The following is a 27,715-nucleotide window of genomic DNA, read 5'->3' on the forward strand; positions in this document are numbered from 1 at the left end:
TCCCAGGCTCAATTGATTCTCCTGCCTCAGCCTCTTGAGTAGCTGAGATTACAGGTGCATGCCACCACACCCAGCTAACTTTTGTATTTTTAGTAGAGACCGAGTTTCCCCATGTTGACCACGCTGGTCTCAAATTCCTGATCTCAGGTGATGTACCCGCCTCAGCCTCCCGAAGTGCTGGGATTACAGGTGTGAGCCACTGCACCCGGCCTAGATTTTTATTTAATAAAAATTAAAATGTCCAATTTCTATTAAACAGTGAGAATATATTTCATCTTCTGTATAATATAGCGGTAGTACTTTGAGGGGATAAACAGCTGTACGAAACAATGACCCAAGACTTTCAGTGGCCCCATTTTAATGTCACAGTATGAAAATATCTATAATCTTGAATTTTGAAAGATGAATGTTTCTTTAGCACAAAATTATTCACTCTTCTAACTCCAGTTGTAAGAAAAGAATAGCAATTAGGCCACCATGTTCATAGAATTATTTACATACACATTTTTATAGTGTTAACTTTTAGTTGGCCTCCCACTAAGATATAAAGTACATATCTGTTTGGAGGATTAGAAATTAAAATTTCCAGCTTTCAATAAGAAACTGATAGTGTACTAAAATAAACTAAGGTCATCTGACTTAGTCTTCACCTCTGTCTTGCACTCCAGCTCTTTTCTTGGAAGAGAAGAAACCATTTCAAAAAACTAAGGAAGTAATAAAGGGCTGTTTTATACATTCGTTACATTCACAGTGAGGAAAATGTTCTGTCCTGTCAGTGTATCTAATATAAAATCATTAATTCCATACCTGCTAGATTTAAAATAAAACTATATTAAAAGTAAAACTTTACAGTATTTGTTTCAATCTATAAACCTGGTTAACCTCCATTAGATTAGACTGATTTTCACTAAAATAAATGCTACGAAGTCCTGTCGTAACTAAGCATCTTATTTTTGTTTCCTAGAACCCCAGCAGCTGCTATTAACGAGTGTCTGGAGTATGTTCCTGGCATTTTACCTACACTCTCCAATCCTTCCAAGAAACCCACAAAGCAGGTATTACACAAGAGACCAGACACCTGGAGAATTTACACCACTTGCCCAAGACCACACAGCCAATTATAGATGATGTTGCCACTTGTACCAAAGTCCGTCTGGCTTCAAAGCCTGCTCTTTCCCCATTAAACAAAATGTCTCTCTGCCCTTATTTTTTTTTTTTTTCCCTTCAGGGCTTTTTCTTGAACTTCTCTTCCTCACAACAGTTAAATCATCTGTTTAAAGATGTCAGACAACCTCAGTGTTCTAAGGTGAGTTGTCGGACCTCATTTGGTTCACCTTGTCAACCATTATCCTTTGTTTATTCATTCTTCTAACCTCTTTCTTTTCAAAGCTGAGAGTAGATAAAACTAGCTATTTCAATAACAAATATATACCATTTGAGAAGAATTTGTATATTAGTGTTGAATATGCAATAAAGTGATAAAAATAGAATGTTAACTACTGTAGCAAAATTAATAAATCCAGTTTTCCTGAATAGTCAAGTTGAATCCATGCTCTCTAATCTGTCTCTCTAGTATCCTATTTTAAAATCTTTCAATTAATCCTACATAATCATGGGGATAATCCCAAGGGCAGGATAATCCTTCCTTGTTCCCCACGTTAGTCTGAAAGCTCATCCAATCACCATTACCAAAGCCTAAACTGCCTGTCATCATTTTGATCCAGGCTGGGATTTCCCACATGCCTGAAATACCACCTTATCTGTTTTGCATCCACTTTAGGATTAAAATAAGGAAATGTTATGAATCTTTTCCCAAAATCTCTCCCATATTGAAATTTACATTCTTGCAGAAGTGCAGGCTCAGTCCTGCATTTATTACTATCCTAAGAATCTCCATTTTCCTTGGAATTTATGGTATCTTGAGACATTCAATCTGTTGGGAAAAGAAAAATCCTATTGTTACCAGACTGTATCTATTCTTCCCTTATGAAAATGACTGTACATATGCACTTTTCAACTAAACCATTCATACAAAAGACTGAAGTTAAAATCATGCTTAATCACCACTGAGGCTGTTATTCGCTATCAGTTTCTCAGTTATGCACAATCTGACTTCACTTTTATTACAACTTATTCTTAGTTCTTTTTTCAACCTCTTTTTCTGCTTATAGAATGCAGCCAAGCTCAAATGTTTACGCTTTTCATTTTTGTCTACATTGTCCCGTGATTCTTAAAGCAACCTCCTCACATCTTGCAACTGCATTTTTTCTTAATCAAAAACTTGACTACTTAAATATTAGCCCACTTAAGTGAAAAACATCTTTCGTCTTCATTAGCTATTCATACTCATTTATCTGTAAGAAAAATACTTTTAAAATTGGATTACACAAGAGAGAACAATAAACATCAAAGTATTTACATATGTGATCTGTTCTGTAAAATTGCACAATAAAAACAACTTCATATAATCACCCTTCACAATATTTATTTTTGAAGATAAAAAAATGTTAGTCTTACATTAATCATAAAAAAATACATGTTTAATGACAGGAAAACAAAGTCACGTTTTTATGGTTCTTTAAAAATATTTTAATCATGCAAAATCACCATAATGTACTCTAGCACAATGCTAAAATGTTACCTAAGACGTAGTGGCTTTTATTAGTTTTACAGAATATATATTTGGCAATAGTTAATAAAAATAATTACTCAAAAGGAACTCTTTTAGAAACAATATTTTAAAATACAGCAGTAAGCAACAAACTATTCTTTATACATTTTTGGCATAACATTGCCATACAGTTACAGAATTATAGAATAAGTATTTTATAGTACCATACAGATCCAGAAACTGGTTACAACTTCTACCACATACACATGGTATTGGTACTAACAAACATGCACAGCATTCTGTAATTCATACTGCAATTGAATACGGAGCACAGAGAAGGCCCAGTGGCCACTGGAGAATCAGAGCTTATGTTATAAGTAAATCACACGTTTGTAACAATTTAGCCATTTTCCTGAAACATTTAAAATACAAGGGACACAATAGTTTCCAAATGAGTCTGCTGTCCCTCTTATTAGATAATACTAAAGAAAGATTACCTTACTTAGGAAACAATTTGAAGCCCTTTTTAAAAACAGGAGGAAAATGCTCATCAAAGGACCTAATCTTTTGCTCTCATTGGTTTCTCACAATTATAATGCCACACAATTAATATGCTGTCAACTCTTGACACGGTGGAAGAGTTACTTCACTCACAAACCACCTGTCACTGAGTCTTTCTCTTATCTGCAGCCAGTCCATCAATTTAACTTATTAGTAAAACTATTAACTGTTGGTACACACAGGCAAAGAAATTAAACTTGGTAGTTGATAACATCTATCAGTCTACTGGAAGGCTTCAATGCAGATTAAGTGGAATTCATGGCTCACATGACAGTATTAATGGGATCTGTTTGCACACCAATACCTGATCTCCTTGGCACAAAGACAGAGCTGATTCTTAAAGCAGGCCCCACAATAAAGCTTTTTTAAATAATTCGTTACCTACTTCCAATAATTCTGGCACTTATCAAGGGTTATGTCTTTATTTCTGTGGTGAGTTTCCTGTTGCTTTTTCTAGACTTTTATTTCATTTGTATTTTTTTTCACATGAAACAAAATCTGTTAGCACTGGAAAAAAATGTCCATTTGACTAATGAGTGCAGAACGTAAATGTCTTAGTACCAAAGCTTATTATATATCTAACTTCTCTAGTTAATGTAAATTGTTCCACAAACTATAACTTAAAAAGGAAAACTATGAAAAGCCCTAGAGGTTATTTTTAGAAAAAAAGGTATTTTAGCACAGTAAGTGATCATTACTGCTTTTTCTCTTAATCATTTTATAAAAATTTTTATATTAATACACAGCTATAAATGAACAACTTCCCTTTTTTAAAGAAATAGGGGTGAAGAGAAAACTCATTTCAATGTTTCCCAAGATCATTAAGATATAACTATAATTTACTAGTGCTCAATTGCTTACAAGTTTCTAAATTACAAAATTATAGCAGATATTATGAGAACTGATACCCATCAAAATTGTGTATGGAGTCCAAGATGGTTCTTCCTCCCCAGAAGTTAGACCTTTTCACCCTCATTATCCAGAGGATCTGGGGACCCATCATGCCAAGGGAGAAGGGTGGAGCCCAGCCCTGGTGCCACTTTCCTGAGACACCCACAGTGATTCCTGTCCCTTCTCCCTCTCTGAACTCTACTTCCAGCCAGAGTCTGAGTCATAACACAAAACATCTCATTGTATTCTCTACGTGAAAACTTTAATTCAGGAAAATAAACATATTAAAGTTATTTCCCTCAAATAATTGATACAAACTTCACAACAGAATAGGAAAAAATGACAACACTCTAACCTAGGAAAAATGCAAGAATAATGCTTTTAAAATGATTGTAATGAGATGACAACATAAAAGTTTTTCAGATTAGCTTGATTTCTCCGTCTACTGGAATTAAACTTTTAATAATTTCTTTAATATAATTCCATTTCTGCATCCATCTACATCTAAGAAGCAGCAAAACAAATATTACTTGCAGTAACTAAGGAATGTTTAAGATGAAAATTATGGTATGTAGCTAAACTACAAAAAGCATAAATAAATGTAACATGGTGAGTACACTTCTTTATGAACTGATGCTATTGTCCCAAATAGCAATGTCTCCAAATTCCATCAAAAGAACTGATATTCATGGTTTGGAAAGTTCCCAATGATGAGATTTTATAATGGAGTAAAAATGCAAACTTCAGAATGAAAATCATTTACATTTGTTAAGGCACATCTGGATACCTCCAGACATTCATGTTTATAGCTATATTATTAACTTCAGTAATAGGGATTTCTAAAAACACTCTGTCTCTGAACACAGTCTGCTAGGTGGGTTGGATAACTAGAATGCAGGAGCAGGGTAGTACTCACTGTTACCCTAGAGATTACCCACACAAATTTGTTCTTGTAATAAACAGTACAAAATGTAAAAAAAACAACAAATGTACACTCCTAATTTTCTAGATCCTACATTGACCCAGGCCATTTTTCTCTACAACTTCACCTACATTTAATGATTCTAGCATGTCTAAATACAACCTACCTTATGTTTAACACATATACCCCAAATGAGAGAGGGGAATTTCCTAAGTGGAAAACAAAATAGAAATCTTCAAAACATTCCTACAACAGAGGATCACCACTCACCCCAAACAGACATCAAAAACCTGTAGATCCAGTTACAATTGAGCAAGATCAAGAATATCCTCTGTATCTTACATTAGAAAATAAAGCTTTAGAGTCTCAACTATAGTTTAAAAAATGTTTCATTATTCAGTATGGATGAATACTGAAATATAACTCTATAACTTGAAAATTTAACATTAAAATAATTAACCAAATACTATCCCCCCATTAGTTAAAACAACTTTTGACCACTCAGTGTTGAGTTTCATTTACTATGATTTTTCAAAGAGTAACTCGGATGTAACACTGTGCTATTTTTCCTTTTCACCAGATCATACTTTCACTCAGATTGAAGTATAAAAGCTAGAATCGGGGTAATTTTATCTGACAAAATAGGAAACAATGACTATGACAGGCATTATGGCATTTTCATATGTTTATATTTTTAATACTTGGCAAAAAAAAAAAATACTTCCCTAGTAACTCCTGAGTTGTAGATCTTATTTTCTCATTGAAGCTGGAAAAAAGTAGTCCCAAAACCTAAACTTAAAACTATACAACATAATTTTTGAGCTGACAACTAGACTTGATTTAGATAGAGGTGAAAATATGTTTATCATTTCTTTTGAATTTCTTGTGAGATCGAGTATGAAAATGTATAATGGTATAATCTTCATGTTATAAACTCTTTACAGAAATATATCTTATAACTACATGTCATTTTACAGTATCTCAAAATAGTTTCAAATAATCTCCTTTGATATATGAAAGCACAAAATATTAGAAATGTTCTAGACTAATGAAGCGATATAACATCTATTTGCCATGAAATACAAGTTCATATTTTAGCCAGTATTTAGTATCCTTGCACTCCACAGTACAACAGTCAAGACTATATATTTGTAGATTCAGTAATATTTCTAGCTATTTGGTCATGCTTCACTGCATTTTTTGTAACAGCTTCTTGATAAATTTCTGCAAGCATACGGTAGTTTTTAAAAATACAAAACATAGGCGTTAAACCCAGAGAACTGTTTCATATGACACACATAAATACATGTATATAGATCTTGTTTTAAAAACTAACATACAAAGCACTATTAATAGAAAAAACTTCTAGACACTCAATTTTTATCTGCAAAAGGAATGCTATCCTTGTTCTCCATTGAATGATTAAATTATTTACAGATGAAATGTAAGAAACACACTGTTACATATGAATATGCATTTAAAAACACCATAGTGGGAAAATGCCACTATTTAAGATGGATGCCAGGAAGTTTTCCCCATGAGGCTAAATATTCTCAAATTTAACGGTCTAATCTAATCAAAATCCTAAGTAGGAATAATATTCTAAAAGTTAAATTGCTAAATGAAACATTTCTACTCATAAGGGCTCTAACATACTACAATTTCTAAGTCATTCAGATTACATTCATTGGTTTTAGTATCTGCTAACTTTATTAATATTGTAATATCTGGTCACAATCTTTTAGTATTATGCATTTAGAAAGTGGTCTGAACACTTTATCCTGTATACAAAATTGGTAAGTTAACTTTGAATTAAATTATTTGTGTTTCTACAATTTGGCTAATTTGACAGTCTTCTCTCCTCTAAACCTTGTTAAAACTATTTACTGAGCTCTATGGAGACACTGCTACAACAAGCACCATATAAGAGGGTCCATGTTTTTCTTGCATGTAAAATACAAACTGAAATGAAAATGCAGATTGCCAAATCCTAATACTCACAAAACACTAGACAGCGAAACTGGCATATTATGGGAAGTAAAAATGAGAAAGTGTTCCATACTAATTGGAATACGATATACAACAAAAGTGCTACTGAGATTCATATAAATTATATTTTTTCATATAAAAATTAGTTAAGCAACTAGCATGTACCATGTAAACTTCAAGGCATGCTATAAGTGTGATTATTTTTAAGAGATCCACTGCAGGAAACGTGGCTCAATAGAAGCAACAGAAAATGATATGTGATATGAAGTAGGACATATTACAAATTCCCTAGGGAATTAAAATAAATAGACCTTTTCTTAAAAGCTGAAAACAAAGTTAATTCCTTTCTAAATGAAATAAAGTAGAAACCTTTCATCTATTCATTGCTTTAACTGTATTTCTATGTATGCTTTGAAGTTCTTATCACAGTGTTTTTTGATTTGTAATAGTAATAACATAGAAAAAAAATTGTTCTTAGCCAGTGTTATGTAACATATTAAGTGCTTACTAGTGCTGCATATATGGACTTTTAAATTTGTTCTCAATTTGAAGTTTGAGAACTCTGAGATACACAAAACTATACTTTTTAAAAAATACACATTTGGACTAAGCAACATTACTGATTTCATAATCCATAGAACACTGACATTAATGGTTTAAGGGACTGTCTTGTTCATAGTGCAAGAAGCATGACTTTTAGAAGTGAATAATTTGTTTTTTAATTCTTCAGTCATTTCCATTCAGAATCAACCAACAAATGTATATGGAACAGCCAAAGAGTTAAGTTTTTTTTCTTGAACTTTTCAATCAAAATTTGTTTGTTTTCAGTATAAACTGCTTAAAATCTTATTAAAGCAAAATCTTGAAGTCATACAATTAGAAGTCATACTCTGTTCCATGTAGATTTCCATATAGATCATCCTAATGTATACAGTTGTCCCTTCATATCTATGGGGGGGGGGTTGCTTCCAGGACCCTCTGCAGTTACCAAAATCTAGGAATGCTCAAGTCCCTTAGGTAAATTAAATCATTTCTAGATTAATTATAAAACACCTAATACATACAATATAATGTCAATAGTTGTTATACTGTATTGTTTATAGAATAATGACAAAAAAAGACAATATATTGCATTGTTTAGGGAATAGTGACCAAAAAAAGATGGTTACATCTCTACATATGCAGTAGAGATGTAAACATCAATTTTTCCCCCAAATATTTTCATTCTGCAGTTGGTTGAATCCACAGATGCTGGACCTCTGATATGGAGGGCCAATTACACTAGAAACACAAATGCTAGCTGACAAAGATGGTAGCTCAAGGGTAAGCGTGAAAGGAGGCAAAGAGGTGAGGACAGCAGGACTGACAGATGAGCTGGGGAGGTCAGAGCTCCTCAAGGCCATCTATTTCACTTATCAGAATCTAAAAATAAACACGTTGAGGTGCTCGAATCAAAGAATCCAAATTAGTTTCTGAATACATTTGAAAAGATCAAACTCTTTGTTAAAAGCAATAACAATAATAATTAGCCAGGCACAGTGGCTCACACCTGTAATCCTAGCACTTTGGGAGGCCAAGTCGGGTTTGAGACCAGCCTGACCAACACTGTGAAACCCCGTCTCTACTAAAAACACAAAAATTAGCCAGGTGTGGTGGTATGCGCCTGTAGTCCCAGCTACGCAGGAGGCTGAGCGGGGAAAATCACTTGAACCCGGGAGGTCGAGGTTACAATGAGCTGAGATAGCAGCACTGCACTCCAGCCTAGATGACAAAGCCAGACTTTGTCTCAATTTTTTTTTTTTAAGCCATAAATTGGGTAAAGGTGTGGCAATCCAATGAAATTATCCTCTTGGTTTTCTTCACGTAGACTTTCAAAAGAATATATTTTGTATACAAAATACTTCATGGTAATTTCTAGATATTCTGAAAACATTTTCAAAGTAATTAGTATACACAGAATTTGAAAATTTACATCCTAAAAGCATTACAGAATATATTTATTTATTGGATCTTGTCTTAAATCTCCTTACTAGATATTCAATTCATTGTCATCCAAAATGAAAACACAACAATAAAATGCTTATGACAGAAATCACAGATGGCTAAAATTTGAAATGTGACCTTGTCTCTGTTCTTTAGGATAAATGATACAGCCGTTATTTTCCCCTCTAACCTAAACTGGCTTCTGGGTTTTCTGATGATTCACTGTACTAGTACAACCTCATGGCAATTTGTATTTCCAGGACTTTCACTGTCTTGGTTATGATTTTCACCTTCTTCGTTATTTTCAGGAGATGCACTCTCCTTTTTTTCTGTGGGATTTGTAACTGTTTTTTCAGGTTGAGAATTCACACTCTCAGCATTACTGTCCTCTGTATTTCTTGGCTTGGCAGCTTCATTGCTGGGCTCTGGGCTGGTCCTGTCTGTCTGTTCCACAGGCTCTTTTGGTGCCACTATTTTTTCTTCAGCTGTTTTGCTATTTAAATGAACAGCTGAAGAGGAATTTTTGGAGTCCTTGGCTTTTTTGTGCATAGAAGTTTGACTGTTATGACTGGAGGCGAGAGGGGAAGACATTTTCTGGGCTTTGCTTCCCTCTAACTGTTCTTTTCTAGGCGGTCCCCAGATAAAGTTCTCTGAAGGCGTGTAGTGTTTCTGGGCAAACCGCAGGAGCTTTCTCCTTTCTCTTCTGTCTCTAATTGTATACACAAAATACTCCAGAGCACTCTGCTTAATATTGGGAATAGTATTTTCCACAAGAGCTTCATGAAGAATAAATTTTACAAGAGGAGATTTAAAACTTTCATATCCAAGCTCACCAAGGCTTTTAAGAATACGGGTGATTCTTAAATAGTTGTGCTGGGACCTGGAAGAGAAGATTGAATAAAATGAGTGGGGGATCTCGGTGTAGGAAAACAGGATAATGAAAACTATTGGGAAAATATTTTTTATGGAAATGTAAGCTATGGAAATATGCCATGTAATGACTTTTTAAAGCCATATTAGATATCATTAAGAATAAACCAGTAGATATTAAAGCCTTATGCCACAATGTAATGCCAATCTATGTGAAAGTCAAATGTGTAAAATAAACTTCCTTGCCTATTGAGTTCTTCATATTAGAAAAATACTTATTACCACTGTTGAATTGTTTATTGCTGAAAATACACTGAAGATGAATGATCTAACAGCATTTATTTGTACCAACATCAATGTACTGTACTCATCACAGGTAACCATTGCTAAACATAAACACATTAGCTAACAGCTGACTGGTGCAATTTATAGTGCCCGCTGACCAGCAAAATCCACCACATAAGCCACTGACAAGGACAGCAGCAAGAAACACTCTACTTTGCTAAAACAGTTCTGATGAAGTATACGAAACTGACGTATTTAGCAGAGCATAGTTTAACAGTTAAGAACATGGGCTTCAGAGTCTAACCTGAATTCATACCCTGGCTCTGTAACTTAGCAGCTAAGTGAAACTATGTTTCTCTAAATCTCAATATCCTCATTGGTAAGATGGGGAAAATGACCCGCAACTTACTGGACTGCTATAAGAATCAAATGAGATGATACACATGCTGAGTATCTAGAACCTACTAAGTACTAGATACTTTTTAAAACTATTAGTATTTAAAGATATGGTATTAAGGACCACCATATTTGTACTTATCCCAACTTAATTTTCTTCAAAACCGGGTCATTCTCTCCTCCTCTTTCCCTATCTGATAATTTTAAATCTTATTTGTAATGGCCTTGATTCCAAGAGTACATTTTTCTCCAGATTACACTAACATCTTTCCTCTCTAACACAAAACTAATGCCATTACTGGATGAATGTTTTCCAAATCTATTTTGTCACAATTCATGATATAACTTCCCAACCTCACTCAGCTCAATCTTTATTACACATGTCTGGACGAAGTCTAAAAGAATCATGAGCTACATGTATTAATCATAGGTGTTCTCAACAGCCCAGGTATTTATTTACCCAGTATTCCCACATAACCATAACCATCACTTAACTTCCTAAAGCCCACTTCATACCTCAGACATGGAACTTTCTACAAACATTATATATACCTGTCCTAACTTCCAAAAATGCTTAAAGATTTTACTTAGAAATTAGCAAATTACTTGAAGGAGGAAGAAAGATGGTGATGAATTAAGGGATAAGAGGGTAAGGTTCTGTGGTCTTACATTTCAATGAGAAAGTTTATTTGGACAAAACAAAAACTTTAATGATTCACACTAACCAAACACTGGAAAAGCTGAGCCAAACAGTTCATCATCTTCCATCTTCTGATGTTTACTAAATTATTGTCTTAACATTCAATTCTGAAGCCCAGAGGGTAAAATATAGCACAGATGTCTCAGTTTTATACAACTGTATTTTTAAATAGGAAGTAACACTTGAGACAATATAAATTTGGGTAAAATTAAGACAATGTGTCACTAACAGCAGGAGCAACTTAGTTGTTACATTCCTATGGAGTTTGCATACTCTAAAAACTTAGTGACAAAACCCTTGGGCAATATCTGCTTCATATGTCTATCAGAAAAAGATGTATAGAAAGGTAGAAGATTTTTAATTTTTTTAAAAAAGGAGCTCTATGACTAAACAAAATTTACTATATTTGCAACCAGCTCAGTTTTATATAGCCAATCCTAGATGAATGCTCAAGTTAAAGTTTCTGTACATATTTACTATATCCATATATTCTCCAATTAAAAATATTTACACAACAGTATAAAAGGACAAAAACTTGGGTTAAAAAATGATGATGAGGATCCTGGAACAAAACTATAAAATAAAGCAACTGGGTGTTTCAGTGTGATTTGTAATGTCACAAATGGTACAGAGGAAGACTAAATGGTACAGAGAAGAGTGGCTAAAACCCTTACAGTGCATAAACCATCTTAGCGTTGTATAATAGGCAAAAGAAAGAAGCTGGGGTTCCACACAGAGGTTAAGAGTAGCAAATAGTGTTGAAATTGCAGGAAGACTAGGTAGGTAGGTAAAGAGAGAAGACATACAAGGTGAGAACCAGGAAACAGAAAATAAGTTAGAGAGCATCCCAGGGTATAAATATGGCTCAGTAATCCAAGTTGATTACAAACAAAATTGAAAACACATCTTAGTGGTTGGTCCGCATATTTGTATTCTCATGTTTGAAAATATTTTGCCTCTTTTAGTCAAGGTCACTTTTCACTCAATGTTATTTTATTTCACTTTGATTCAATATTTTCCTTCTGCTTAGCTACTATAAATATATTGAGTTCCCTGCCTACTCTAAACTACTCAAGATGCTATACACATTAAAATACAAATAAGTTATGACATTTAAGAATAAGTCAGAAAAGGACCAAATTGAAGAAGAAAACAGAATAGACATTTTCATAGAATCCTCTATCATTTGTTCAAATCTAGCCAATAAAGGGTTTTTCTGCAACTAAACTAGAGAAGAAATGTGTTTCCTGGCAGATTCTAAGGCAGTTAATTCACAGCTGGAAAAGCCTATGCAACACATAAAGGAAAAATGGTATAGGTGGTAGAGACAGGATGGGGCAGAGGAGTAAGAAATGACTGTTAGTTCAGGCTCCCTCCCCTGCCTCAAGCCTGGAAATTGTTTAATTACAGCCTTAAAAAGAGAGCGTGTGGCCGTGCACGGTGGCTCATGCCTGTAATCCCAGCACTTTGGGAGGCTGAGGTGGGAGGATCACCTGAGGTCAAGAATTCGGGACCACCCTGCCTAACATGATAAAGCCTCTTCTCTACTAAAAATACAAAAATTAGCCAGGTGTAGTGGTGGGCACCTGCAATCCTGGCTATTGAGGAGGCTGAGTCAGGAGAATTGCTTGAACCCGGGAGGCGGACGTTACAGTGAGCCAAGATCGCACCACTGCACTCCAGCCTAGAAGACAGAGCGAGATTCCGCAAAAAAAAAAAAAAAAAAAAAAAAAAAAAACAACTTATAAATCGGATGATATGACAAAAAAAACTCAGATTTAAGCTGAAGACCATATTGTTATTTATTCATTCCACAAAAATTTACTATGCAAGGTTCCTATTCCAATCAAAAATAACAAGCTTGACGTGAGTCTCTAAAATGATAGTCGTTAAGTACATGAAAGATAAGGTACTATCAAATCCTTTCAAAAGATTTACTTTTCTTTTTGTTGTCTTTCATGTCAACAAGCTGCCTGCATACAGATTTTTCACAGTGTAACATAAGTGCTTAGAAACTTTGCCCAGAGCTACCTGCATTGCTTAGGTAGAGGTATATATACTTATGCTTTAAGTGCCCTATTTATATAAATTTAAGTCAAATTTAACTTGAGTTATGAGTTAATGGGTCAGGAGTATAAAGCTTTATGCCCATATGTTTAGTGTATTAGTACAAACTACCATTTTAATATTATTGATTATAAGTAATAAAGTAAAAAGGCTTAACATTAATGTTTATACCCATTTTACCAAAGCAATCTATAAAAACACACAGAAATTAGTTAGCTGATGCACAAAACTCAGATTGTTGTGGCCAAAGAAAAATTACTTAGGTTATAATTTTTTTGTTCTCAGTACTTGCTCAGTTTAGCTAATTATATAATATGCTTAAAAGTACTTTAAAGCTGGTGGCTACATAGGCCAGCACTGATAAATAATTAAACTATAATTAGTTTAAATGTAACTGTAATTAGTTAAAATTTAAATATAATTAAAATGAAAAACGGACAGTTTGCACATGAAGAAAATATTAAAAATAAACTTTGGTTATGAGTATTAATAAAAGTTATAAACATCCAAGCAAATGTATACAGCAAAAGAATTCCAAATAAACTGTTAATAAATTGCAAAACTTATGAAGAAAATTTTAACCAAAAATGAGTTTTTTTAACCTAACAGTGAAAAGACAACTGTAATTTTCTGTTTTAGAAAAAGTACTGGCCCATCTCATTCTTGTAAAATGATTTTTACACATCATAGGCTTAATTCATGAATTTAATCTAAGAAAGCATTATGCTCAGAAACAGGTTGTGCCCCACAAAGCTTATAGCCTACAAGAAGGGATACACAAAATTGTACACAAGCAATAACAATAAACTACAAAAAAAATGTGGCATAAGGAAGAGGGAGACAGGCAATACTTGGCTGTGGGCAGTAGGAAGGTTTCAGGGAGAAACAGATCTGAAGCTGAATAGCTGTGTTTCTACCTAGAATTTTGTACCTTTTTGCTGTTGTTTTGTTTTTTAGAATAGGGTACACGATTGTAATGCATTTCAGACTAGCTTTTGAATCCAAATTCCTGGGCCCATCTCACATTCTAGATGTTCCTGTGTTTCATAGAGAAGTCTGACCAAGGGAAAACAATTGTGCTGGCCCTTGATTTATCACAGGGGCTTTACTTACTCATTCAGATGCCGAAATCTTTCCTGCCAATTAACAGCCCGAGCAACATTTCCAATTTTATCAGTCAGTTTTATTCCAAAAAATTCTAGCATCATTTTATAAGCCAGGAGGAATCTTCTAATTGCTTCTTTTGTTTTTTTGAATTCCTAATATAAAAAATGAAGAAAAAAGTCAGCTGAAATGATGCAGTAGCTACAAGGACAGTAAAACAGCAGGTATTAATTTGGCCACCTTGTACAAAATGAAATGAGCTTGCATTACCTCAATTTCATATGTAGTTAGTTCTTTAGCATAAAAGTTCAAGCCTTGTTCTCTCAGTGGGAAAAGCCTATTTTTTAAAAAAATAAAATTTTTCTATTAACGTTGTCTGGAAAACATAAATGATTAAATAGGACATGGTTCAAGATAGATAATATGTAACTAACCATTGAATGTAAGTGTGGTTGTGCTCCAGTTTTTCATAATCTCCTTTCCATTTATTTAGAACTTCTTCAATGTAAACACCTAAATAGTAAATATTTAAAAATGAACCAGACATTTAAAACATTGTGAAGACATTTTAAAATTCGAATCACTTGAGTTTTATATTAAAACTTGCTTAAATTTAATTAGTAGCACAGAAGAAAAATGCTTTTAAAAGATGAATACCCTACGCCCATATACTCAGTTATATAATACATCTAATTTTAAAATGGCACTTCAAATTGCAGAAGGCTCTGTTGGACAATGTACTCAAAAACAGGGGTCGGCAAACTGTGGCCTGCTAGCTGTTTTGTAAATAAAGTTTTATTGAAATATAGCCATTCACAATTATGTCCTGTCTGTGGCCAATAGCAGAGATGCGTAGTTGCAATATAGACCCAATGCTCCCAAAGCCTAACACATTTACCATTTGCCCCTATATAGAAAGTTTGCCAATCCCTGCCTAGGAGTTATATAGTTCTTTAAAGACTAGATTGGATCAAAATGAAATGTATCCTAGGGGAAAAGAAAGACGGGAGTAGAAAGGGAAGAAAGGAAATGAGGAGAAAACAAAGGAGAAGGAAAGGGAGAAAAGAAAAATGTAGAAAAAAGTTGTAAGTGCTTACTATGTGCTGTGCCCATATTACACAGCGTGTACATTATCCAGCTTAGTCTTCACAGAAAGCTCCCAGTGTTATGATCCTAATTTTAATAACGAAGAAACTGGGCAATTTGTTCAAAGTCACACACTATTAAAGTAAATCCTGGAGTAGAACATAGGTTTTTCTGGTTCTAAGAAGTAAGCCCTTTTTACCCCGTCCATTCTTCCCCCTACAAGAACTCGCAAAAACAAAATCCTCCTAGGTCCCAAGTCTGTCAAGGTCTTTACAATTGACTAGCCATTTAGTCAATCTTATAGAAAAAACACAGCAATATGATATTTCTCCAAACATAACTCATCTCATTCTTGTTTCCTCCAGAGATCACCAGTTTACAGTTGAGGCCCACTCTGAAAAGGTTTGGTAAAAAGTTGTTTTGAATCGTATTGTAGGCTTTATTGGCAGGTTGAAACCATTTTCCTCTAATTTTCCATTTGTTTTCCTTTCCAACTACTACTCCTCTTGCCTGATAAGTAAAATATACCATTGCAAGATGATGATTACTGCAAGTAGAGAGAGAGTGTGTGTGTGTGTGTGTGTACTAGGGAGGAAAGTGAGTTGATATAATTTATAAACTTGAATAACATTTTATGTGACTTTAACTAAAATTTCTGACCCCCACCAATCATATGAAATTTCAAAACAAACTCTGTAATAAAGATTACCAAAAATATTAGCTTAAAAAATAAATTCCCTAGTTAGATACAAAAATAGTTAAATATTATAGTTTTATGTTCAACACTTTTTAATACTTAAAGGTATTCTTTTCAGTAAATTGTATGCAATTTACATCAGACTGAAATCAACAATCTATCATTGCATTTCTTCCAAAGATTTTCCTACCCCAAGTCCTAACAAAATGAGTAATTTAATCAATATTTTTCCATTGGTAAATAAAGCAGCACATTTCTATCATTAGTAAATACAACTGTGCAATTTTATCCAGAGGTGTCCCTCCAAATCACAGCCGACTTTTGACACGCCAGCAAGTCGAAGACAAATAGAACTGGTCAGGTCAGCAATGTTCTCAAATATTAACTCCCAACTGGTAAGTCTGTCAGTACACAGTACTGGGACTCCCTCTGCCCAAACTCCATCCAGGCTTTAGACTCCTTGCCTCGAGTTAGTTCACCAAAGAATGCAAGGTCCTGCCACTTAAAAGCCTTGCAATCTATCACCTTCATTCCATGACTAACATTGCTATGGAAATGGCTCAGTTTCCACTGAGAGCAAATAGCAGAAGCCAGGGTAGTCTGACCACTTCACACAGAAAAAAGCTCTTGGGAGAGAAGCCAGCTTTGTGGGAGTGACCTGGATAAAATTAGGATGACCACCATGAACCATAGCATGATGCGTCAGTGAAATATGTGCTGTTGTGGTCTATTACCATAGCAGCTGCATTTTCTCACTATGGGTTTGGAAAAGATCCTATGAGGGCAATTGCAGAGTTTGGGAAGGAGACCAGTGTATTTGGCAGAGTTGGGTGGAGATCTACTGTATCTGCCATTCTTTCCCCATAATATTGCAACTTCAAACAGGGATTGCTATAGATTACTGATAACCTGAATCTGAAAACTGGCAGGAAAGATAATTCTAAATACAAACAGCACTTTACAATCACATTCTCAATAATTTTCAGCTATGGTACAATGGAAAGAACAGTGGACTCTGGAACCTGCAATTGAGTGACGTGCAAGTCAGTCATCTAAGCTTTAAGTCCTACTGACCTAATCTTTGAGATGAGAAAGCTGAATTTGATCTTCTCCAATGTTCCTTGATAACCTAAAATTCTATGGTTCTATATATCTCCTCTCTTTTCCTTTGACGAAGATTGTCCCTACTGTCTTTCAGATAATAGCAATGAAAACAGGTGGTGGGAAGGTATCATTAATCCGTAGCTCTTCTTCCAGAATTGACCAAGTGCATGCTCACAGGCCTATGATCTAGGACATGGGGGACATATTAGACTGCAGAGCAAAGTAAATCCAATCTATGAAATAAACCACAAAATAAACCAAGTGTATGTGATTATTTAATGCAATTTACCAAGTATATGTTACTCACCATCTGGCTTGAATGGAATTTTATTCTTATAAAAACGAAGATTGCTCAAGTCATTTTGATATCGGATATCTTTGAAGTTCTGCTAAAGAAAAAAATAGATCAATCTCCAGAACATAGAAATATAGTATAGGTATAAGGACCCTTCATGCATGTTTTCTCAGTCGCACCATACACTTAAAAACGGAAGGAAAATAGTTTACATTTTAGAAAATAATATTCTATACTCTTACTGGGTACTGGTGTCGGTACTTGTACAAATCCCTCGCAGCATAAAAACTTCTCTTTGGTTTGGCCGTTGCTTCAGTGGAATCATCACCCTGAAATAAAAAGTGAAACTCCATTTACATGTTGATGCAAGACAATTTCAGCAAGAAATTTCTAGAACAAACAAAATAATGACGATCCATAAAGCCTGAAAATGGTCAATCTGTCCAAATTGATGAAAATATTATAAATGTTCCTTTAATAATGCTTACTAGTAATATTAGCATTCTATTTTGCTTATTTGAACCAACAACATTTGTTCTAAGATATATTACTGAATGAAACACTTTATTATTAACCAAAAACCTATAGAGGCCAATGTTATGGATCAATATCTATCAGAAAGAGAACTCAAAGGAATTCAAGACATTTACCAAATGATTGTGCAAGTGATTCTATGATAAAACTTATTTTAGAATATTTTACAAAATACTAAGAATGTGTTAAGATACTAAATCAATTCTACAAAGAAAATTGTCATTAAATTTGCAACATTTAGCTGTACTTGGAAGTCAAGTAATATTTATGAAAAGAAAGGATTTCAAAACTAGATTTCTAAACTCCATCCTTTATAACACCTTGACAAATACACAAAGGCATGAATAATCATGTGATATAAACATTTAAAATATATACACACAAAGCAATAAAATGCTCTCAAATGGAATGATGTCCAATTGAAATAACTTATGTGGTAGTTTACTCATACTATTTAAACTCTAAGCAAAATTTCTATCACCATGAAGTGATTTTTAAAGTGTAAGATGCAGGTTAATATAATCGATTTGCATTCCCTATATGTACTATTATGATGTACGAGAAAGTGCTGATGACAATGACTAAAAAGAAAAACTTTAGACCTTTAAGAGTCATTAAAAGCTTTGCCCCAAATTATTTTCTCCTCAACCCCTGTCCTCCGTCAGTGTTGACAGACTGGCATCCTCTAAGTAATCTTCACACAGTTTTGAAATGGATGATTCTCACTATTACTACGAGTACAGAGTTACTTCAACACCAAATCTTCTGATGCTTAACATTAATTACTCTTTCATGTTACATAAGCAAGGAAAAGCTTGATTTCTGGTCCTTGCCACACGTTTCAAAATAGCTCTGCCTAGCAAGTTTCTGAATCTATTTAGCCTCAACTACAACCATATGAATCATCATCCTACATTTGTATAGAAAGCACTCTCCGTTTACAAAGCACTTACTTGTATATTATTTAATTTGATTCAAACACACCTGACTGACAGTTTTGTGTTTCCATCTTAGAAACAAGGTATCGGGGCTTAGAGAAGTTGAACACCACCCAGAGTCCAGTGATAGTGGAAGAACAAGAATCCCAGGCTCTGGGTTGCAAGTACAGGTCTGAATCAATCTGTCACACTAAAAATGAAGGATGTATGGGAACCTTGGTGTAGTAGCAGTAGCCCAAGACTTGGAGTCAGAAGATGAGGAATCTTAACTCTGCTACTTAATATTTGTGAGGCCTTAAGCAAATCATTTAGCTGAATCTTAGTTTTATCATCTGTGAAATAAAGATAATGACTCATGCCCTACCTATTTCTCAGGATTATCGTAAGAATGACTGTCTTGCCAGCATCTGCTCCTGCTCTTACAACCCCTATTCCCTCTGGACTCTACCCAGACCTCTTTCACCTGCTCAAATAAGGATTCTGTTGTTCAACAACATATTGTTCATCTTCCCTGGATCATCAAAATTTCCCTCTTCTGGATCTTAAACATACAAAACCTTCCTTGACACAAGTCTATCCTCAATTACAGATCCATATATCTGCTCCTTTCTTATAGATCACCACCAAAGAATTGCCCAGACTTTGTTTCCTTCTCTTATTTCCCCATTTTCCCATGACCCACCTCAATCAGGCTTTTGTCCTCAGCACTCCAACAAAATAGTTCTTGTGAACTTCAATAAATCTCCATCTTGCCAAACCATTTCTTAATGTTCACCTCAGGTGACCTCCCAACAGCACTGGGCCAATTAAAGCATCCTTCCTTCCTGAAACACTGTCAGTATTTGGCTTACAGGATACTAGACTTTCTTAGTTTATTTCCTGTCTCATTGGGCCCCCCTTGTCAGCCTCCTTTTTTTTGGCTCCTCCTCCTCTTCATACGCTCTAAATGGAGGGGTGCCCAGGGCCCTCATTCCTCATCATACCTTAATAACCCCTTATCTTCCCATGACTTTAAACACCATTGATCTCAGATGCTGAGGACGCTCGTCCTGGACTAAGTCTCCTTTCATAGATGTAATATAACTACCCAACAAATAAATAACTATCCAACAACTCCACTTGGATGTCTAATAGGATATCAAACTCAAGAGAATCTTTGACTTAACCTCTAAAGCTACATTCACCCTAGACTTCCCTGTCTTCGTTAATGTCACCATCATTTGTCCAATATTCAGAGGGACTAGGATGATGTAATGGAAGCAGTGTGAAGGAGTCCATCTGGGATACGCTTTAAAAGTAGCTCCAGTATTACCTGCAAGTAGATTGATTCTAAGGAAGAGACAACAAACGGGCTGAAAGTCAAAAGGCAAAATTGAAAAGCAGATTTTTTTTTTTTTTGGAAGTCAGCTGTTGATACTAACAAGAAAAATTAACCATTAAAAGGGAATAGGGAGGGATGGTGTAGTGTACTAGTTACTGGAGTTGCAATGAACTGACTGAAACATTATTTAAAAATTTCATATAGACGGACCTGGTTAGCAGGATTGAATCTTAGCTGGTGTTTTTTGATATCCCAAATTTCTGTAGGAGGTTACTTAATTGGGAGACAAATGGAAGGGAAAAACATGAGAATGCAGCATCTAATAATTTAATAAGATTGAATTAGCAATGCAAAACAACAGTAGCAAACCAGACACAGGGGCAGATGGAAATTCACAATTCCACAAGTCCAAGGCTCTGATATTAGTGATAGACTTAGGTTTGCATCATCTTCTCCCTCAATGATCTTGGGCAAGTTTTCTTTTCTCTCTAAGCCTCAGTTTTCTCTAAAACGGAGACCACACAGCAAACCCCCACCGCAAAATTGTAGTTCATTTAAACAGCACGTTTAGCACAGAGCCTGCACTAAGACTTCATTTAGGTAAGGAGCAAATCATAAACAGTTGTTCATCAAGATGGTTGAGGCAGCAGTAGCTGTAATATTGAGGTAATAATTCCCCCAAAACCCTGTGGTCACATTGAGAAAACGGAATCCGAAGTCCAATCTCGATTGCCCATAGCTGATAAAAAGAAGGGCCTAATGCGGAGCGGCAAACCTGAACCACCTCAAGGATGTACACGCTTCTTCTGAGGGTCGGCTATGTATTTCCTCCTTTTAAAAGTTCCTGATTATTTTCAGTCCATCAGAGGTTAAGGGGGTTATTTATCGTTTGACTAACCTCTCCAAGCTGTATTAGTCAAATGGTTCAAGCACAGTTGGATCAACAAGTCTTCTGGTGAAATAAGATTCGTGAAGAGTGCCCTGAATCCTAGGTTGAAAGGCCTGAGTTGGGCAGATCAGTGACGTATGAACCTCAAACGGGGGCCACACTTCTGACGGCTTAGCCTCCACTGTAGGAGGAGAGCGCTGGCTGCCTGCTCTTGTAGCCCCATCTTACTCTGAGTAATTTTTTTTTTCTCCCAATAACACTCACTAGAGGGGTTGTCACAATCCTCTATTTTTAGACAGATTCCTCCCACCCCACCTTAGCATAACCCAGCTGCGCTGCAGAGGCAAAGAAAACACCCATTCAAGTTGGATTCTGCCTTGAGGGACTTCCCCGCCGTGCCCTCGGCCAGGCCCCAGGCCGGCAGTGGGCGGCCCCGGCAGGCCCCCGGGCTCCACCGAGGGGCCGGGTCTCAGAGGCGAGCAGCGCCCAGCGCCCTGTCCTCCCCGTACGAGGGCGGCTGGGCGCTCGTCCCTGTCTGGGGCGCCCCGGCCCGACCCAACCCAACCCGAGGCCACCACCGGGCCACGTACCTGCTCGGCGCCCGCCGCCTCGGCGTCCTCGTCCGGCGCGGGGCTGGCGCTGGGCCGCCCGCCGGCTTGCTCCGGGGACTGCGCGGGCTGCTCGGGCTCCTGCCCCGGGCCCTCGCTGCCGCCGCCCGCCCCCGGGTCCTCGGGCTCGGGCTCCGAGTCGGTCTGCCAGGTGGAGTCGCAGTCCTCCACAGTGGTGGGCTCGCGGAAGCTGACCCCGCCCAGCAGGTTGCCCATTGAAGAGGCGGCGGCGGGCGCGGGGCTGCGGGGCTGCGGGGCTGCGGGGCTGCGGGGCGCGGGCTGCGGCAGGCGCGCTAGGGCCCGGGCATGGCCGCGGCGAGGGCGCTGGGCGGCAGCCTAGGCGCGCCCGCCCCGCACTGCCTCAGCGCGGCGAGCGGCGGACAGGCACCCTCGCGGGGAGGAGCCGGCGGCCCCGGGACCCGCCGCCGCGCGCGCCTGAACCCGCCCATCCGGCTCCTTCTCCTCCCCATGGGCGGGAGCGGCTCTGGCCCAGAGCCCACGGGGGAGCCAACTGCGGCCCCCAACCGAGCACCGCCAGCCCTGGGTACCCCCTCACTTCCACGTTCTCCCCGGAACACCTGCCTTCACGCGGCCCCTGGAGGTCCCCGGAGTGGATGGGGGTGGGCTGCTACCCTGGCCGCCCAGAGCCGGGGATGCCCGCCTGGGGCATCTCCCAGCTGAGCGGGAAGAGGGATCCCGCCCAGTTCCGGGAGCTGAGTACCAGCGTGGACGTGATGTCGAGGAGGTGTCACCGTCAGAGGTGGGTCTTGTCCCCCTCCCCCTTCCCTTACCCCTCCCCCACGAGAAAGACACATTAGCTGCAGCAGAAGACAAAAGCTAATGGTGCCCGGGCACCATATAAACAGGAAATACCAGCTGCCACAACTGTACTTCGGGCAACCACCTAGAGTCCTGTGGTCCAGAAAGTCAGAGCTACCAGTCACCTCATCTAATGAGCAAACGTCTGGTGCAAGAAAAGGAACAGTAACAACTGGACCATCACATTGATTTGTGGGTAGTCTTACACCCATTCCAAATTGATGCTCTGGATAGGCAAAAATCTCAGAATCCTTGAACAGATGGGCTGTTTCTAAGGGAAGAAGACTTGGCCCTTTCGTCTGTTCTGCAAACAAAGGAGGTTAGGGAACTGTGTTACAGAAGTATTTTTTTCTTTTTTTTTTTTTTTTTGAGACGGAGTCTTTCGCTGTTGCCCAAGCTGGAGTGCAGAGATGGGATCTCGGCTTGCTGCAACCTCCGCCCCCTGGTTTCAAGGGATTCTTCTGCCTCAGCCTTCAGAGTAGCTGGGATTATAGGTGTGAGACACTGGGCCCAACCTAGAGAGGTTCTTAAAGATAAAGTAGCGTAATCAAATATGTGACCTAGAGTAAAGTGACTATAGTGAAATGTGTCTTCTTACTTTCTAACTAGAAGGGAAGCATCTCTGCAGGCAGCCCCCATCTGAAAGTGTGTCTGTATTTATTTGTTCAGCTGCAGAGGCTGGTGCTAGGGACAGTGCTGTCAACTTCATGGATGCTCAGTAAACATTTTAAAATATGGACTGAGAAAAAATGAGTTAAATACTTGATTAAACTGTTGAAGTTGGAATGAATAGTTTCTTTTTAAATGCTTCATGATGAAGTAGGAAGGCAAATCATGGTAGATGGACTGTTTCTAAGAGAAGAATCAGGTAAATAGGCTGCCTATTCCATGGATAAATCAGGATTACCTAAGCTCTTCATGCATTGCAACAGGAGATCTAGGCTGTGGCTCTGTCACTAAGCAGTTTCTGACTTTAGGTCACAAGAACCTAAACTTCCTCATCTGTAAAATGAAATCAGACTATTTCTGGGGTCCCTTCCAGCTCTGACCTTCTGTGATCCTATGACTGGGAAAAGTTCTGAAACTAATAAATAGACACAGGATACACAAAAAGACTTTTTTGGCTGGGTGCAGTGGCTCATGCCTGTAATCCCAACACTGGGAGGCCAAGACAGGCAGATCACCTGAGGTCAGGAGTTCAAGACCAGCGTGACCAACATGGCGAAACCCCATCTCCACAAAATACAAAAATTAGCCTGGTTTAGTGGCAGGTGCCTGTAATCCCAGCTACTCGGGAGACTGAGGCGTGAGAATGGCTTGAACCTGGGAGGTAGAGGTTGCGGTGAGTGAGATCGGGCCACTGCATTCCAGCCCGGGTGATAGAGTGAGACTCTTTCTTTAAAAAAACAAAAACATTTTGGTCATAATGGCTTAGTAGAAGATGTGGGGCAGCCACGTACCACAGGAATCCACTGCTCAAAGCTGGGGATTTGATTGATTTTTCCATGGGCAGAAGACCAGAACATGATGCAGAAGTAGACATTGTCCATCCAGGCTTAAGTCTTCCAAGATTGTTGATGTAGAGAGCCTATGGATAGTTGTGTTCCAGACACTTCATCAGTTGGTCTAGATGTATGCAGACTAAATAAAGTTGGCCGTATGTTATTTGTTCTCTTCCCGTTGAGTAGTCTTGTTCCTTACTCTTGAAGGAGCTGGCCTCAGTGACTTGCTTAACTATAGAATATGAAAGAAGTGATATTCTAGGATTTTCTAAGTTAAACCATAAGGAAACTTGCATTTTCCGCTGGGGTCTCTTGGAATGTTTTCTCTGGAGCCCTGTGCTCCCGTGTCAAAAGTTCAGCTAGCTTGAGATTGCCATACTAGAAAGGCAACTTGTATGTGGCCTCTGGTCATCCTTTGGTCATGACAGCTGAGCCCCGCCTTCTAGTATCCCCTGTTGAATTCCACTGGTTTTTTACTGAATCCTCCAGACCAACCCATCCATCAGCTGATTATCTTTCAGTGACCTCCATCAACCCTACATGGAATAAAGAGACTACCCAGCAAAGCCCTGCTCAGATTTCTGACCCACAGAAGAGTGAAATGCAATAAAATGATTGTTGCTGTAGGTCACTAAATTTTGCAGTAGTTTGTGATACATCAGTAGATGATGAAATGGTGAGAAGTATTTGTGTAACCCTATCTGTGTTTGTGCATATAAACATATAAGAAACTACTGCAATTAAATCCTTACCTTTTATACCACTTTTGAAAAAGTATCAGTTTTTATCATTTATCAGGACCATAAATGATATGCCAGATCATGCAATATATTTTCTAAAGAACATCCTTTTACATGAATTATAACACCAACCTTATATAATTAATTTTAAAAGTTTAAAGCACTAAGCATGACCACTTTGTGCCTAATCTATGTATTATTTTAAAGTTAATTCTGAAGGCCTGTCATCCCAAGGTTCTAAACACAGAAATTATCCTTCTCAAGTGCCTGAACTTTATTATCCCTACCTTTCAGTGTTTAACATTCCTGCGTCAATAATAAAGAAGTATACCTTTGCTTCATATAAAAAAATTGTCACTTAGCTCAGTGCCAGGCATCTATTAATTTATCAATATATTTTAGCTGTAATGATTATTCATCCAATGTCTTTAAAGAACATATAATTCAACAGTAATATAAACATGTATGGAACAAGGAGAAACTATTACCACAATGGAGTATAATATAGTTTCTGATTTCCTGTAAGTAGAATCTGCTCTAAATTAAGCAGATACTATAGCCACACTTCAAAATAACTGTTTTCAGCTTTGTTATGAGATCCTTTAAAGCGTGAGACCATCTTACAAAGGAACTGGTGTTTCAGGAACTAAACATTTTTGGATGAAACCCAAATGTATCTGGCATATCTTGATTGTCTTTTATAGACAATTCTGTTTTAGGAACATGAACAAAATTTTATTACATAATTTGAGAGTCTTTCAAATAAAAGGAAAGGGCAGATCAAGGGCCATTATCTCCAACCTCAGAAGTTAACTCCTAGTAATTCTCAAGAACCTGAAATCTATGGAGGAAAAAAATAGTACTATCTTAAAAATAATGAAGATGATTCTTTTTTTTTTCTGAAAAGGGATGACAGCTGAGGGCTGACTACCAACAGCAGTGCCAATAGCTGTCAGAATAAACCTTTCAGTCTGGAAGGCAGATCTGGTAGCTGGATGACAGCATGATAAGGGAGAGGGGAGATACAGCTGAGAAAGTGACTCAAGGCCACATCATGAAGGGTCGTCTTCTTCTTTTTTTTTTTTTTTTTTTAATATAAAAAGAATGAAGGAGAGGAAGAAAGAGGAAGAAGAAGAGAGAACAGAAGTGTTGCTTTATTGCCTGGGCTAGAATGCAGTCTAAAAATGGGTATTGAAAACCTCTTTTATGCTTAATCATGGAAACAGGAAAAAAAAATTAGGGATGAAAATAACAAACAAGCAGCCAACCAATATTTCATTTAAGCCCGTGAGTAGGTGTGATGTGGTAAGAGTGTATATTTTGTGTATTTAAAGTGGAGAGTTCTATATATGTTTGTTAAGTTTACTTGTTTGGGATCTGAGTTCAAGTCCTGGATATCCTTGTTAATTTTCTGTCTCATTGATCTGTCTAATATTGATGAAGTCTCCCACTATTATTGTGTGGGAGTCTAAGTCTCTTTATAAGTCTTATGTATCTGGGTGATACCATGAAGATGGTTCTCTAAAGAAACATCTGAAATTAACAATAACATGCTGTAATATTTTTTTCCGTTGACTATAGCCAAGGGTCTCTACTAGCACCCATGGGAACTTGGTGTTCTTGAGAATAAGATACCCTTCCTCCAGGGTTTAGTGAGCAGGGCCTGGACTGGAGTTTCCTCCTAGCACCTTAACTCAACATCTTCATGCAGGATGCAGCATGTGTAAACTCATGTAGAGTTTCTGACCAGACAAGACCTGCTGGAAATTCCCAGGATCTTCCTTTTTTAAGGTAGAAGTTAATAATATGTTGTATATATTGTTTTTTTTCCTCCTTCCTTTCTGCAAATGTTCTATACTTCTTGTATGATTCTGAGATATCTTCTCCTGTATCCCCACCCATTGCTAACATCACCAAAGTCCCTCTTACAAAAATCTTTCTTCCTTTTTGGACAATGCAATTGTGCAATCCATGTTTTTCTGCATTTTTTTTTATCTTTATAAGGCTTGCTGCAAAAATATCTCTGCTCTCCATTACCTCTTCCTTAAAATTCCTTCTTCTCAAAGAAATGACCCAATTAAAGCAATTCCTGTGTACCATAACCAAAGCTTTCAAGGTTGTTTTAAATGAGATGCAGAAGTAAATACACATATGTCTAATTTCAACTAAACTGAATTTGTAGTAGCAAAGAGATTTCTGCCTTTTTTTTTTTTTTGAGATGAGTCTCTCAATGGAGTGCAATGGCTCCATCTTGGCCAACTGCAACCTCTGCCTCCTGGGTTCAAGCGATTCTCCTGCCTCAGCCTCCCAAGTAGAATAGCTGGGACTACAGGCATGCACCACCATGTATGGCTAATTTTTTGTGCTTTTAGTAGAGATGGTGAGGCTGGTCTCGAACTCCTGACCTCAGGTGATTCGCCCACCTCCAGCCTCCTAAAATGGAGGTGCATTTTTTTTATTGTAGATATAAAATGTCAAATATTTTACTATCAAATATTGGTAGCAAATGAATTAAATTCCCTCATTGGCACCTAAACTGCTGCCAGGACTCTGCTGAACCCGTGTGGTCTTTCAAATCTTCTAAATCAAATTTATCAAAAAGTAGCAGGATATGATGTACGTGTACTGCTGGGGGTGTTTATTTGTTCATTCATTTTTATTATTCTCACTTAATTTCTTTCAACAGCATCCATTATAGAAAGTCACCTTGCGCTAAGGAGAGCTCCTGACCTAGGGGGTTTAGAATATATTAAGGAAGACAGCAGTTTAGCAAATTCAAAAATAACATAATTAGAAATTGTAA

The 27,715-nt window shown here is 37.3% G+C and overlaps 2 protein-coding genes and 1 long non-coding RNA gene across 5 annotated transcripts in view; 2 read left to right on the forward strand and 1 right to left on the reverse strand.

Annotated features, from left to right (window-relative positions):
• The window catches only part of LOC116549751, a 197,854-nt gene that overhangs the window by 96,350 nt on the left and 73,789 nt on the right, over positions 1 to 27,715 (forward strand). The window lies entirely within an intron of this gene.
• On the reverse strand, positions 8,942 to 22,463 carry OGFRL1 (opioid growth factor receptor like 1). 2 transcript variants are annotated; one of them, XM_032275572.1, is made up of 7 exons: positions 21,834 to 22,463; positions 17,804 to 17,890; positions 17,574 to 17,652; positions 14,814 to 14,892; positions 14,650 to 14,716; positions 14,389 to 14,534; positions 8,942 to 9,837 (listed from the first exon to the last, which is right to left on the reverse strand). In XM_032275572.1, exons 1-7 carry the CDS (start codon positions 22,065 to 22,067, stop codon positions 9,177 to 9,179), a joined length of 1,353 nt encoding a protein of 450 aa, XP_032131463.1. In that variant the 5' UTR covers positions 22,068 to 22,463; the 3' UTR covers positions 8,942 to 9,176. The 2 variants fall into 2 exon arrangements, with proteins under 2 accessions (XP_032131463.1, XP_032131462.1); XM_032275571.1 differs by having other exon boundaries at positions 17,574 to 17,655; positions 21,834 to 22,462.
• On the forward strand, positions 22,150 to 26,840 carry LOC116549750 (proline-rich proteoglycan 2-like). Its single transcript, XM_032275574.1, has 2 exons — positions 22,150 to 22,611; positions 26,624 to 26,840. Exon 1 carries the CDS (start codon positions 22,158 to 22,160, stop codon positions 22,530 to 22,532), a length of 375 nt encoding a protein of 124 aa, XP_032131465.1. The 5' UTR covers positions 22,150 to 22,157; the 3' UTR covers positions 22,533 to 22,611; positions 26,624 to 26,840.

Source organism: Sapajus apella, unplaced genomic scaffold, assembly GCF_009761245.1.
Source record: "Sapajus apella isolate SASKATOON/1434 unplaced genomic scaffold, GSC_monkey_1.0 scaffold6, whole genome shotgun sequence".
In the NCBI taxonomy this organism is placed as follows: Eukaryota; Metazoa; Chordata; class Mammalia; order Primates; family Cebidae; genus Sapajus; species Sapajus apella.

Bases quoted from the DNA above. Each gene is read 5' to 3' on its own strand.
- OGFRL1 (XM_032275571.1), bottom strand. From the start codon at position 22,067: ATGGGCAACCTGCTGGGCGGGGTCAGCTTCCGCGAGCCCACCACTGTG. The intron at 17,891-21,833 runs GTACGTGGCCCG...TTTTTATTTCAG, and splicing joins AGGCGGCGGGCGCCGAGCAG to GGTGATGATTCCACTGAAGC. The intron at 14,893-17,573 runs GTGAGTAACATA...TTTACTATTTAG, and splicing joins AATTCCATTCAAGCCAGATG to GTGTTTACATTGAAGAAGTT.
- LOC116549750 (XM_032275574.1), top strand. From the start codon at position 22,158: ATGGCCGCGGCGAGGGCGCTGGGCGGCAGCCTAGGCGCGCCCGCCCCG.